General features: G+C 35.8%; 3 protein-coding genes across 3 annotated transcripts; 2 read left to right on the forward strand and 1 right to left on the reverse strand.

Moving 5' to 3' along the window:
- Positions 1–2,766: 2,766 nt before the first annotated feature.
- On the forward strand, positions 2,767–3,533 carry LOC132175920 (kunitz type trypsin inhibitor 111-like; the record flags this gene model as incomplete). Its single annotated transcript, XM_059588016.1, is given in 1 exon segment — positions 2,767–3,533. A coding segment is annotated over 1 exon segment (616 nt), but the record flags the coding sequence as incomplete, so codon positions are not given.
- Positions 3,534–5,108: 1,575 nt separating this feature from the next.
- On the reverse strand, positions 5,109–5,988 carry LOC132176224 (kunitz type trypsin inhibitor 104-like). Its single transcript, XM_059588369.1, has one exon. The coding sequence runs from the start codon at positions 5,923–5,925 to the stop codon at positions 5,293–5,295; it is 633 nt and encodes a 210-aa protein (XP_059444352.1). The 5' UTR covers positions 5,926–5,988; the 3' UTR covers positions 5,109–5,292.
- Positions 5,989–11,007: 5,019 nt separating this feature from the next.
- LOC132176005 (kunitz type trypsin inhibitor 111-like) lies at positions 11,008–11,807 on the forward strand. The gene has a single exon (XM_059588106.1). It carries the CDS (start codon positions 11,045–11,047, stop codon positions 11,666–11,668), a length of 624 nt encoding a protein of 207 aa, XP_059444089.1. The 5' UTR covers positions 11,008–11,044; the 3' UTR covers positions 11,669–11,807.
- The last annotated feature ends 1,032 nt before the right edge of the window (positions 11,808–12,839 follow it).

The raw sequence follows: 12,839 nt of genomic DNA on the forward strand, positions 1-12,839 counted from the left end.
AAAATAATTTTTTTTAATTCTTTTTTTTTTAAAAATAAAAATAAAAAATTAATTATAGGACACGTGGCCCAATTTGATTGGTGCTGACGTGTCATTCTGTTAAGTTTTGGACGAAATTTTAACAGAGGTACGTACCATTTTATTTTTATAAAAACTACAGGTACCTCATGTTATAAAAATAAAAGCCTAGGGGGCAAAAAATAAAGAGTTCAAACCCTTGGGAGGTTTTTAGTATTTAACCCTAAGAAAAATTACTGTCCTCGTTTGTCAACCCTTTCATCCATTTGTTACTGTTCATGCATCATTTTCCAAAAAAAAAAAAAAAATCAACAACAAAACATTTTAACTTTTTATATTAAATCATTCACTTTTTATTATTATTCTAATAAAAAATACACTATAAAATAAAAAATTTTCACTTTTCTAGACAAAAAAATTCAAAAGTTTTATATGGTAACAAAGGCTAATAATACAAAGGCAAAATTATTAGCCAAACATTGGAGCAAACATCATGACAATGCAGGATATCTTCCATAATAAGGCGATCAACTTTTAAAGTGAGAACAAAGGAAGAACAAATATTGGCGATTTGTAAGTCACCTCCACCTACCAAACAAAACGTACGGTCCAAATGAACTGATCTTTCTTTTGCCAGATTATATAATTTGAATTAAGAACAGATGTAGGCGTGCCTTCCGTATCAACAACAAACTGAGAAAAACAAATTTCTGAGCCATCAACGATGCTTAGAAGATCATGGCTCTAATAACAAGTTAAAGTTGTGATTTGTTATAAACTTAAAACAAATATTTGAATACACGTTTTCTCATTTATCTAAATTACTTGTTCTTCTATATATATATCCTCATTGGCTCATTTTAACGTTTTTAATTCAAAAACCCATCTGGAAAGGACGATTTGTTTGGCACTTTAGACAACGAGTTCTAGAAGATCGGAGTTGATGGAGGCCAATCCGGTGGGCTCCTTTAGCTTTCCTTCTAAAAATTTCGCCAGTGCCGCTGCCTTGTTCATCCTCAATGGTCCTCCTGGGTGTGCCAATCTATAACCAAAAATACAATCAAAGCATAAAATTTGAAACCCTACAAGAAGAGGAAGAGGAAGAGGGGTGAAAGGGTAATTTTGAAGAGTGAAGCTGCCTGGGTTGGGAACGAGGAGGTATGGGTGGCAGGGAAAAATGGGGGTGATTTCGGCCACCCCCTGGGCTCCATGGGGATGGCTCGGCCAGCCCATGGGCAAAGGGGGTGGCCAACCACCCCCCAAATGGCCGTAGCCACCCCCAAAATTTTTAATTTTTTTTTTCTTTTTTTTTTTTTAAAAAAAAAGTTTTTTAATATTTTTAAGACTTATATATATATATATATAGGGCACATGGTGCAATTTGATTGGTGCTGACGTGACATTCCGTTAAGTTTTGGACGGAATTTTAACGGAGGTACCATTTTTGTTTTATAAAAACCACAGGTACCTCCTGTGATAAAAATAAAAACTTAGTGGACAAAAAATAAAGAGTTCAAATTTTAAAAGGGTTTTTAGTATTTAACCCTAAAAGAAATTACTGCCCTTGTTTGTCAACCCTTTTCATCCATCCGTTACTGTTCATGCATCATTTAAAAAAAAAAAAAAAAAAAAATCAAACATCAATATCAAAACAATTTTAATTTTCTCTTTTATATCAAATTATTCACTTTTTATTATTATTCTAATAAAAAATTCACTACAAAAAAAAAAAAAAAAAAAAAAAACCAATTTCACTTTCTATACAAAAAAATTCAAAGTTTTATATGGTAACAAAGGCAAAATTATTAGCCAAACATTGGGACAGACATCAGGACAATGCAGCATATCTTCCGTAATAAGGCGACTTTTAAAGTGAGAACAAAGGAAGAACAAATATTGGCGATTTGTAAATCACCTCTACCTGCCAAACAAAACGTATGGTCCAAATGAACTGGTCTTTCTTTTGCCAGATTATATAATTTGAATTCAGAACAGATGTAGGCTTGCCTTCCGTATCAAAAACAAACTGAGAAAAACAAATTTCTGAGCCATCAACGATGCTTAGAAGATCATGGCTCTAATAACAAGTTAAAGTTGTGATTTGTTATAAACTTAAAACAAATATTTGAATACACGTTTTCTCATTTATCTACATTACTTGTTCTTCTATATATATATATCCTCATTGGCTCATTTTAACGTTTTAATTCAAAAAGTCTCCCTCCTGCTGCTTATATAATATATATCTAACGTTAATTCTGCTGCATTATCTGCAGCATTATCTGATGTATTAAATCGCTATCATTTTTAGGTGTCGAACATGTGGATTTAATTTGTTGTGGCTTCCACGGAGATTATATATATATATATATGTGTGTGTGTGTGTGAATGGATAGCCTGGGACGACAATCCAAAACTTCAAAACAAGTGGTCTAGCTCTACTTTTTGTACAAACTTTGACATTTTCTGTTCTTCTTCCAATTTTGCTACCAATTAAGAACAATCAGTGCAGGTTGGAGACGTCTTAATATAAGTAAATTCCTCCCCAAGATACACGTACGTAATTGGTAATAAGATAAGATGTATGGACTTTTATTCACCTACTCCTCCTTACGTGTCATCTCAATGAATTGACATCTAATTAACCACATCCTATAAATACCACCCCAACCCAAACATCAAACACAAATACAACAACTTATAATCAGCTATTTGTTCTACGAGAATCCATTGATTAGATATGAATTCCTTCATGAGATTGATCGGAAGCCTTAGCTTCATGATATGGCTAATCCTGGCCATATCAGCAGCAGCCCAACCATCGTCCTCTCCCGCTCCGGTGCTCGACAGTGCCGGAAGTCCTCTCGAAGCCGGCGTAGAATACTACATCAATCCTGCTATTACTGACAACGGCGGTCGTTTCACCCTGATTAACCGAAATGGGTGCCCATTTAACGTTGGGCAGGAAAACGTTTCGGGCTTGGAAGGCCTTCCTGTCATCTTTACGCCTTTCCTCGAGGGAGAGACGGTGATTAGGGAGGACAGGGATTTCAAGATTGTTTTCTCGGCAGCCACAATCTGCGTGCAGTCAACGGCGTGGAAGGTGGGCGAGACAGACGCTGCGAGTGGAAGGAGATTAATTGTGACCGGAGAAAGCCAAAGCAAGCTAGCCACCGACAACTACTTCCGGATAGTGAAAGCCCAAGTGGGAGACAATATCTACAACATTTCATGGTGTCCTACAGATGTTTGTCCCACTTGCAAGTTTAACTGCGGGACTGCTGGCGGTTTGGATGAAAATGGGAAGATTTTGTTGGCCTTGGATGGGAATGTGCTTCCGGTTACGTTTGAGAGGAGGGCTTAAACTTAATTATTACCTCTCCTTAAATAAATGGTGTTAATTAGCTTCTCCATCTACTAAATAAATAAACCTCGGTGCATGTGTTTTATAAGTCCTTTGTAAAGTAATGGCTATTTTTCACGCAAAGAAATGAAAATTGTTATGTTTTAGATTTCTCTCTCTCTCTCTCTCTCTCTCACAATGTGCTTGCACTTATGATGTACCAAAAACGAGATGTGAAAGAGAAACTGTGTTCTCAATACACAAAATCGATGTAAAGGTTGAGAAAAGAAAACTAATTAATAATATTATTGATGGCAAAAGTTGATTATTCCAATACAATTGATCCAAATTTATAGTGAAACTCTAAAGTCACGAAAGGTAATAAAATCCTCTTCATAATGTAATAAAATACAATAAAAATACATTAATTATGAAAATACTTGGTGCCAAAGGAAACCAAAAGATAAAAATTATTATGGAGAATTATCATAAGGGATATTCTCCTAATCGTCTTTGGTCAACTTAGGGTCTGTTTGGAATTGCGTTTGTCCTCAAAAGTGTGTTGAATACCCTAAAAACTCGTTTAAAAAAAAATTAAAAAAAAAAAGCTTAAACCGTTTGGTAAAAAAAATTCAAAGCGCTTTTGAAGGTCAAAAAGCCTAAAAATGGCCAAAACGCATTTTTGACAAAAAACTTAAAAATGAAGTTTTTGTCACCAATGTCTAGATGTTAGGCCACCCCTATACTGTCATAAACAAATTAATTTGTTTAAGAAAACCTTTAAATTACTTGAAACTAGCAAATTACTTATTGAATGCACTATTAAACAATAACAAATAATATTCAGTTTAATATATTAAAGAAGGTATACACAATATTATTAAATTTTCTAGAGAAAAAAAAAAGGGTCATATTTTGTATTAATAATTTCTTCATCTCTTAGATAGTCATTAGAAAGTGAAAAGTAAGAGTGTTAAGATATTAACTTTACATGCTTATAAATAAATCTGGAAATTTGGAAAAAATTGTTGAAGGCAATGTTGGGAGTGTTTAATTGCAGACAGTAAATTCTAATGATAGTTAACAATAAGAGATAGATTTTGTTATTAAACGATATGGGGCTTACACAACAATAACAATTAAAAGTGTAAATGATTAGATAACATAAATGCTTTTTGCAATCCGGTGTCCATCTCACATACATCTCGGTATTAAATTTATATAAACACAAAGTTTTGGATTTTGACTCCCATAAATCAATGGGAGAAATTGTTTTCTATATATAATAAATCAATTCTAACACGTTACAAGTGCACTTAATAAGACTCTAAACCTTTACAATTCTCTATCACATGTTACAAACTCTTTCACTTCAAGTGATTTATATTTCACGTAACTCCTCATTATATATTATTGTAACTCCTATAACTTTGTGTACCCTTCTGACTCTTCTTATCTTCCAAGGATTATTGTAACTCCTCATTATATATTATTGTAACTCCTATAACTTTCTGTACCCTTCTGACTCTTCTTATCTTCCAAGAATTATGTTCTAATACTCTGTTGAGTTGGCAGACTCCATCTACTACTGATGTTTTTTCCTTTTTAATTAACGGTAGATGGAGCATGCTAACTCAGCAAAGATGTATAAGTGATAGATGATATAATGCAAATTAAAGAAGCATTTCTCTATAAAAAATTTCATTGTGGACATAAGTGCATGCACATTATGTTAGAGAGAGAGAGATAAAAACAAAATAATTTCTTTTATTTCCGTAAAATACAGTCACAATTTTTCAAATTAGGACTTACTAAACACAAGCATGTACTGAGGTTTATTGAATTAGAATAGGAGCTAATTAATTTACTCCATTTATTTATTTAATTACTAGCTTGTACTGTTAGCTAGAGACCTAGAAATATATAAGAGTTTAAGCCCTCCTCTCAAACATAACCGGAAGCACACTCCCATCCAAGGCCAACAACCTCTTCCCATTTTCAACCAAAGCGCCAGCAGTCCCGCAGTCAAACCTACAAATGGGACACACTTCCGTAGGACACCATTCAATGTTGTATATATTCTCTCCCACTTGGGCTTTTACTATCTTGAAGTAGTTGCTGGTGGGACGCTGCTGGCTTTGGCTTTCTCCGGTCACAATCAATCTCCTTCCACTCTCAGCGTCTCTCTCCCCCAACTTCCATGCCGTTGACTGCACGCAGGTGGTGCTTGCAGAGAAAACAACCTTCAAGTCCCTACTCTCCCTAATCACCGTCTCTCCCTCCACGAAAGGCGTGAAGATGACAGGAAACCCTTCTAAGCCCAAAACATTTTCCTGCCCGACGTACAACGGGCACGACCCATTTCGGTTAATCAGGGTGAAACGACCGCCGTTGTCAGTAATAGCAGGATTGATGTAGTATTCTACACCAGCTTCAAGAGGACTTCCGGCACTGTCGAGCACCGGAGCAGGGGAGGACGATGGTTGGGCTGCTGCTGTTATGGCCAGGACTAACCATATGAAGCTAAGGCTTCCGATCAATCTCATGAAGTCGGAGGAATTCATATCTAATTAATGGATGGATTGTCGCAAAACAAATAAGGATGTCTGAGCTGATTATAAGTTGGTGTAAATAGTTGTTGTATTTGTATTTGATGTTTGGGGTGGTATTTATAGGATGTGGTGCGGGCATGTTAGCCGTCCACATGGTAGCCATGGGTGAATAAAAGTCCATGCATCTTATCTTATCACTAATTATTAGCCATGGGTGAATAAAAGTCCATGCATCTTATCTTATTACTAATTACGTGTGTCTCTGTATATCTATCATTCTAACTTTAGAAACGGGTGAAAAGGACCGGGTGCAAGAGTTAAACAAGAAGCCAATAAAAAAAAAAATTGGTGAAATAGTATGGTCGTAGCATATATATATATATATATATATATATATATATATGACAAAGTATATATTTGATTTTAAGATTTAGAAACGAGTAATATACTAGAAGTCACTCTTATGTCACTCAAAAAATGAAGTGATTTTTAAAATTATCATTTGATCAAAATTAAATAGTGATCAATCACAAACTCAATTGTGATTTTAAATGCAACATAAGTTTTAGAGTGACACAAGAAGGATATAAGAATCACTTATAGTATTACCAAAGTACACGAGCACTCGCTCCTTTTCAGGATTTTTCTTGAAACACCTTCAACCTTTTTCCCCAATAAATACCCCACCCCATGCGACTCACAACCCCCATTCCAGCCCTGTTGCCTGAAAGATACCTTGCTGGGTTGATTCTTGGGAGTTTGTGAGCCTTGAGTGTCCCTTGGTGTTTTCTAGATGGAAGGGAGGAGTTCTAACCATCTTCCAAGGTAATTCCTTAATCCTTCCTGTGTACTTTTCTAGTGCTATTATTCTTAATATTACAAGTTTTAAAGGGGCTATGATACTTATTCTCATAGAATGTTTTCAAAAGCTTTCAACCCCTTTGTCTTCTTTATACTTGAATGTGCCTATTTCCTAAAAAGCAAGAGGAGCAATTTTCAAAGGTTTTTAAACACTTTTCCATGATTCTTTTAGTGGTATCATCTAGTGTCATAGGTGTTTATTTTAAGCTTAAAGGAGGAGAAGACACCAACACACAGCCATAGATAGAAACTCAGGATCATTTTTCGGGCATTTTTGACCAAACCCTACCCTCTGGCCAAACGCTCGCCTCTAGGAACGAGCGCTCGACCAGAGAGCAAGTCACACGCCCCTTAACCCATAAATGTGTATGAGGGTTTTGATGGTTTCCTTTGTTGGATAAAGCCTCGTAAAATTATCTAGTATTGCTTATGACGATAAGTCATGTTTCGTATAGCAGGAATTCATGATGTCGGAAGGCTTAAGTGAGCATACGAGGTCAGTAAACACTCACGAACACTTTTCTTAAAATTGTGGGATATGTTAGCTGACTGATCACACGTATGATATGAGCATGTTAACATTTTTGTAATAACTTGATAACTGTTTTAATAATTAGTTGATAAGATGCATCATATGACATAGTATACCGGTATGTGGAATATAATGGCCATGAGCTTACTATATAGACTTGATTTTATGGTCAAATGGGTGTGTATTATATGGGCCTTGGATCCAATGGTTGTTTCATGACCAGCGCAGCCTTAATGAGCGGTCACTTCAGGATGTACATTATTAGTAGTGTAGGCCACCCGAGGTCGGACTTAGTTAGGCTGCTAGTATTATGGATGGTAGCCTACAATGGTCGGGTGATATAGACGGGAAAACTAAGTATTCCTGATGATCTAGGAAAAATTCGCATCTGATGAATTTTACTAAAAAAGTCATATCTAGAATTTCAGACCTAGGATTGGAACAAGGCTTCCGGTGTTGGAAAGCTAACTCCTCCAAGAATGATGTGGCTATTAGAATCACCATTGGGCTTGTGATTGATCATTATTAGATTTTGATCAAATGATAATTTTACTGGTCACATCATTCTTGAAGGGACTTAAATGGGACACAAAAGGAACTTCTAGAATTACTCGCTGCGACCACCCTCTAAGCCCTCAAGGGTGGCCGCGACCACCCCACAAGAGCTCCGTGGTGGCCGCGGCCACCCTTGAGGCAAATTTGGGGTGGCCACGGCCACCCTTGAGTTAAATCTAGTTTTTTTTTTTTTTTTTTTTTACGTTTAAAATAATATTTTTTTTTTGGAAAGCCTTGAAGCAAATTTGGGGTGGCCACCTCCAGTGTTCATCGGGGGTGGCTTTAGCCACCCTGAAATTCCACGATGGTGGTACGACCACCTCCGGCCTTTCGGGTGGTTGGCCACCCACTTTATTTATTTTTTTATTTATTTTGAAAAAATGTAGTATATTCCTTAAGGAATATCTATTTCTCTCTTTTTTTTTTTTTTTAGAGGAATAGCTATTCATCTTCGTAAGGGAATTGTTATTCTCATAGGAATAACCATTCCTATGAATAACCATTCCATTCCAAGGGTCTATTCCGTAAATCAAACAAGGCGTAGTTGCTTGCTTTGGGGGTTTGAACTCGATCCAGTCTTATAACAGTATGCATGTCATTGATTACAAAGTAAGAAGCAATGAGTTTAAAATAACAATTATTGGCCTTGTTACAAGGAGTGCGGTGACTTGATGGTAAATGCATGTCTTTTCACCTTGGGACACAGGTTTGAGTTTGAAAAACTACATAAATGCAGTTAACTTTGCACATATAGCAGATGGTTCCATTGTGTATGATGTTGAGTATTTGGCGAGAGCATAATGCTCGAAGTTTTGATGACTGTGAGATAGGATTGATTGATTTGAAGAAGTTGGTGATGTAAACGTTGTTTTCATGGAGAGTGGCATGGCATACCATGAATGTGTCTAATTTTTCTGAATTTTTTGATTTATGTTCTTTTTTCTTTGGATTAGGAGTCTCTTATATGTCATGTGTACATGGGTTGCGCATCTCTGGGCGTTGTTTGAATATATAATATTTATATATATAAAAAGGGTTAAATACTAAAAACTCTCATAGGGTTTGAACTCTTTATTTTTGGTCCCTTAGGTTTTCATTTTTATCACATGAGGTACTTATGTTTTTCATAAAGACGAAAATTGTACCTCTGTTAAAATTTCATCCAAAACTTAACAGAACGCCACGGCAACACCAATGAAATTGTGCCACGTGTCCTATAATTAATTTTTTGATATTTTTTTAAAAAAAAATTAAAAATATTTTGTTTAAAAAAATTAAGAAAAAAAATTAAAAATTTTGGGGCCACCCCCATCTGGAAAGGACGGTTTGTTTGGCATTTTGGATGGCGAGGTCGAGAAGATCAGAGTTGATGGAGGCCAATCCAGTGGGCTCCTTTAGCTTTCTTTCTAGAAATTTTGCCAGTGCCGCTGCCTTGTTCGTCCTTAATGGTCCTCCTGGGTGTGCCAATCTATAACCAAAAATACAATCAACGCATAAAATTTGAAACCCTAAAAGAAGAGGAAGAGAAAGAGGGGTGAAAGGGTAATTTCGAAGAGTAAACTTGCCTAGGTTGGGAACGAGGAGGTAGGGGTGGCAGGGAAGGGAGGGGTGGTTTTGACCACCCCTTGGGCTCCTTGGGGGTGGCTCGGCCACCCCCATCCGGCTGTGGGGGTGGCTCGACCAGATGGGGGTGGCCCGGCCACCTCCATGGCCAAAGGGGGTGGCCACCCAAAATTTTTAATTTTTAATTTTTTTGAAAATAAAATAATTCTTTTTAATTCTTTTTTTAAAAAAAACTAAAAATAAAAAATTAATTATAGGACACGTGGCCCAATTTGATTGGTGCTGACGTGTCATTCTGTTAAGTTTTGGACGAAATTTTAACAGAGGTACCATTTTATTTTTATAAAAACTACAGGTACCTCATGTTATAAAAATAAAAGCCTAGGGGGCAAAAAATAAAGAGTTCAAACCCTTGGGAGGTTTTTAGTATTTAATCCTAAGAAAAATTACTGCCCTTGTTTGTCAACCCTTTCATCCATTTGTTACTGTTCATGCATCATTTTCCAAAAAAAAAAAAAAAATCAACAACAAAACATTTTAACTTTTTATATTAAATCATTCACTTTTTATTATTATTCTAATAAAAAATACACTATAAAATAAAAATTTTTCGCTTTTCTAGGCAAAAAAATTCAAAAGTTTTATATGGTAACAAAGGCTAATAATACAAAGGCAAAATTATTAGCCAAACATTGGCGCAAACATCATGACAATGCAGGATATCTTCCATAATAAGGCGATCAACTTTTAAAGTGAGAACAAAGGAAGAACAAATATTGGCGATTTGTAAGTCACCTCCACCTACCAAACAAAACGTACGGTCCAAATGAACTGATCTTTCTTTTGCCAGATTATATAATTTGAATTAAGAACAGATGTAGGCGTGCCTTCCGTATCAACAACAAACTGAGAAAAACAAATTTCTGAGCCATCAACGATGCTTAGAAGATCATGGCTCTAATAACAAGTTAAAGTTGTGATTTGTTATAAACTTAAAACAAATATTTGAATACACGTTTTCTCATTTATCTACATTACTTGTTCTTCTATATATATATATCCTCATTGGCTCATTTTAACGTTTTAATTCAAAAAGTCTCCCTCCTGCTGCTTATATAATATATATCTAACGTTAATTCTGCTGCATTATCTGCAGCATTATCTGATGTATTAAATCGCTATCATTTTTAGGTGTCGAACATGTGGATTTAATTTGTTGTGGCTTCCACGGAGATTATATATATATATATATGTGTGTGTGTGTGTGAATGGATAGCCTGGGACGACAATCCAAAACTTCAAAACAAGTGGTCTAGCTCTACTTTTTGTACAAACTTTGACATTTTCTGTTCTTCTTCCAATTTTGCTACCAATTAAGAACAATCAGTGCAGGTTGGAGACGTCTTAATATAAGTAAATTCCTCCCCAAGATACACGTACGTAATTGGTAATAAGATAAGATGTATGGACTTTTATTCACCTACTCCTCCTTACGTGTCATCTCAATGAATTGACATCTAATTAACCACATCCTATAAATACCACCCCAACCCAAACATCAAACACAAATACAACAACTTATAATCAGCTATTTGTTCTACGAGAATCCATTGATTAGATATGAATTCCTTCATGAGATTGATCGGAAGCCTTAGCTTCATGATATGGCTAATCCTGGCCATATCAGCAGCAGCCCAACCATCGTCCTCTCCCGCTCCGGTGCTCGACAGTGCCGGAAGTCCTCTCGAAGCCGGCGTAGAATACTACATCAATCCTGCTATTACTGACAACGGCGGTCGTTTCACCCTGATTAACCGAAATGGGTGCCCATTTAACGTTGGGCAGGAAAACGTTTCGGGCTTGGAAGGCCTTCCTGTCATCTTTACGCCTTTCCTCGAGGGAGAGACGGTGATTAGGGAGGACAGGGACTTCAAGATTGTTTTCTCGGCAGCCACAATCTGCGTGCAGTCAACGGCGTGGAAGGTGGGCGAGACAGACGCTGCGAGTGGAAGGAGATTAATTGTGACCGGAGAAAGCCAAAGCAAGCTAGCCACTGACAACTACTTCCGGATAGTGAAAGCCCAAGTGGGAGACAATATCTACAACATTTCATGGTGTCCTACAGATGTTTGTCCCACTTGCAAGTTTAACTGCGGGACTGCTGGCGGTTTGGATGAAAATGGGAAGATTTTGTTGGCCTTGGATGGGAATGTGCTTCCGGTTACGTTTGAGAGGAGGGCTTAAACTTAATTATCACCTCTCCTTAAATAAATGTTGTTAATTAGCTTCTCCATCTACTAAATAAATAAACCTCGGTGCATGTACGTCCTTTGTAAAGTAATGGCTATTTTTCACGCAAAGAAATGAAAATTGTTATGTTTTAGATTTCTCTCTCTCTCTCTCTCTCTCTCTCACAATGTGCTTGCACTTATGATGTAGCAAAAACGAGACGTGAAAGAGAAACTGTGCTCTCAATACACAAAATCGATGTAAAGGTTGAGAAAAGAAAACTAATTAACAATATTATTGATGGCAAAAGTTGATTATTCCAATACAATTGATCCAAATTTATAATGAAACACTAAAGTCACGAAAGGTAATAAAATCCTCTTCTAACATGAAGAATTATCATGAGGGATATTCTCCTAATTGTCTTTGGTCAACTAAGCCTTCACTTTCTCTCTTGGCCGAGATCCTCGAGTTTCGACTCGATCTAGTAATGGCTTCTCCGTCGGCCTCTCGGGATGGGTTCAGATTTAAAAAGAGAGGAGGCCATGGCCCCTTCCGGCCCTCTCTTGGTTTGTTTCTGGTCCTAATTGCAACAGTTATGCGCAAATTTGTCACTAGTTGCTTTCCATACAAATCCTTCAAATTTTCATATTTGACTTTCGAATAAATTGTAAGTCGCAAAAGTCAAAAGTTTTTTTTTTTTTTTTTTTTTCCCACACTTTTTCAGCAACCAAACTAACTTTTATCTTCTTTGACCATCCAAACAAAACTCTTCACCCAATGGCGGAGTCAGGATTTTGGTTCAAATGGATTAATATTAAAAAATAAAATTGAACAAAATTAAAAATATTAAAAAATATAGTTAGCAAAATTAATTGATTAAATATTGTTTAAAACATAATTTATGTTTGCTTTTTATATTCATAAACAATTAATCTTTATTGACCAATCTAAATATAAAATTGTACACAAACATTTTTTTATTTAATAATAAATTAGTGTAAAAATTTGATAACATACCTCTGAGAAAAAATAATTAAACACTTTATTTGAATTGTTTAATGCATTGAAGAAGAGAAATTTGGCTGATTAAATTTGCAAATCACAAATTTAAAATCGCCAAATTGCAACACAGTTTATGAGTTTAGGTTTTACTTTATATATATATATATATATATATATATAT

This window comes from Corylus avellana, chromosome ca3, assembly GCF_901000735.1.
Source record: "Corylus avellana chromosome ca3, CavTom2PMs-1.0".
In the NCBI taxonomy this organism is placed as follows: domain Eukaryota; kingdom Viridiplantae; phylum Streptophyta; class Magnoliopsida; order Fagales; family Betulaceae; genus Corylus; species Corylus avellana.

Excerpts from the sequence above, each read along its gene's own strand:
- LOC132176224 (XM_059588369.1), bottom strand. The coding sequence starts at position 5,925 with ATGAATTCCTCCGACTTCATGAGATTGATCGGAAGCCTTAGCTTCATA.
- LOC132176005 (XM_059588106.1), top strand. The coding sequence starts at position 11,045 with ATGAATTCCTTCATGAGATTGATCGGAAGCCTTAGCTTCATGATATGG.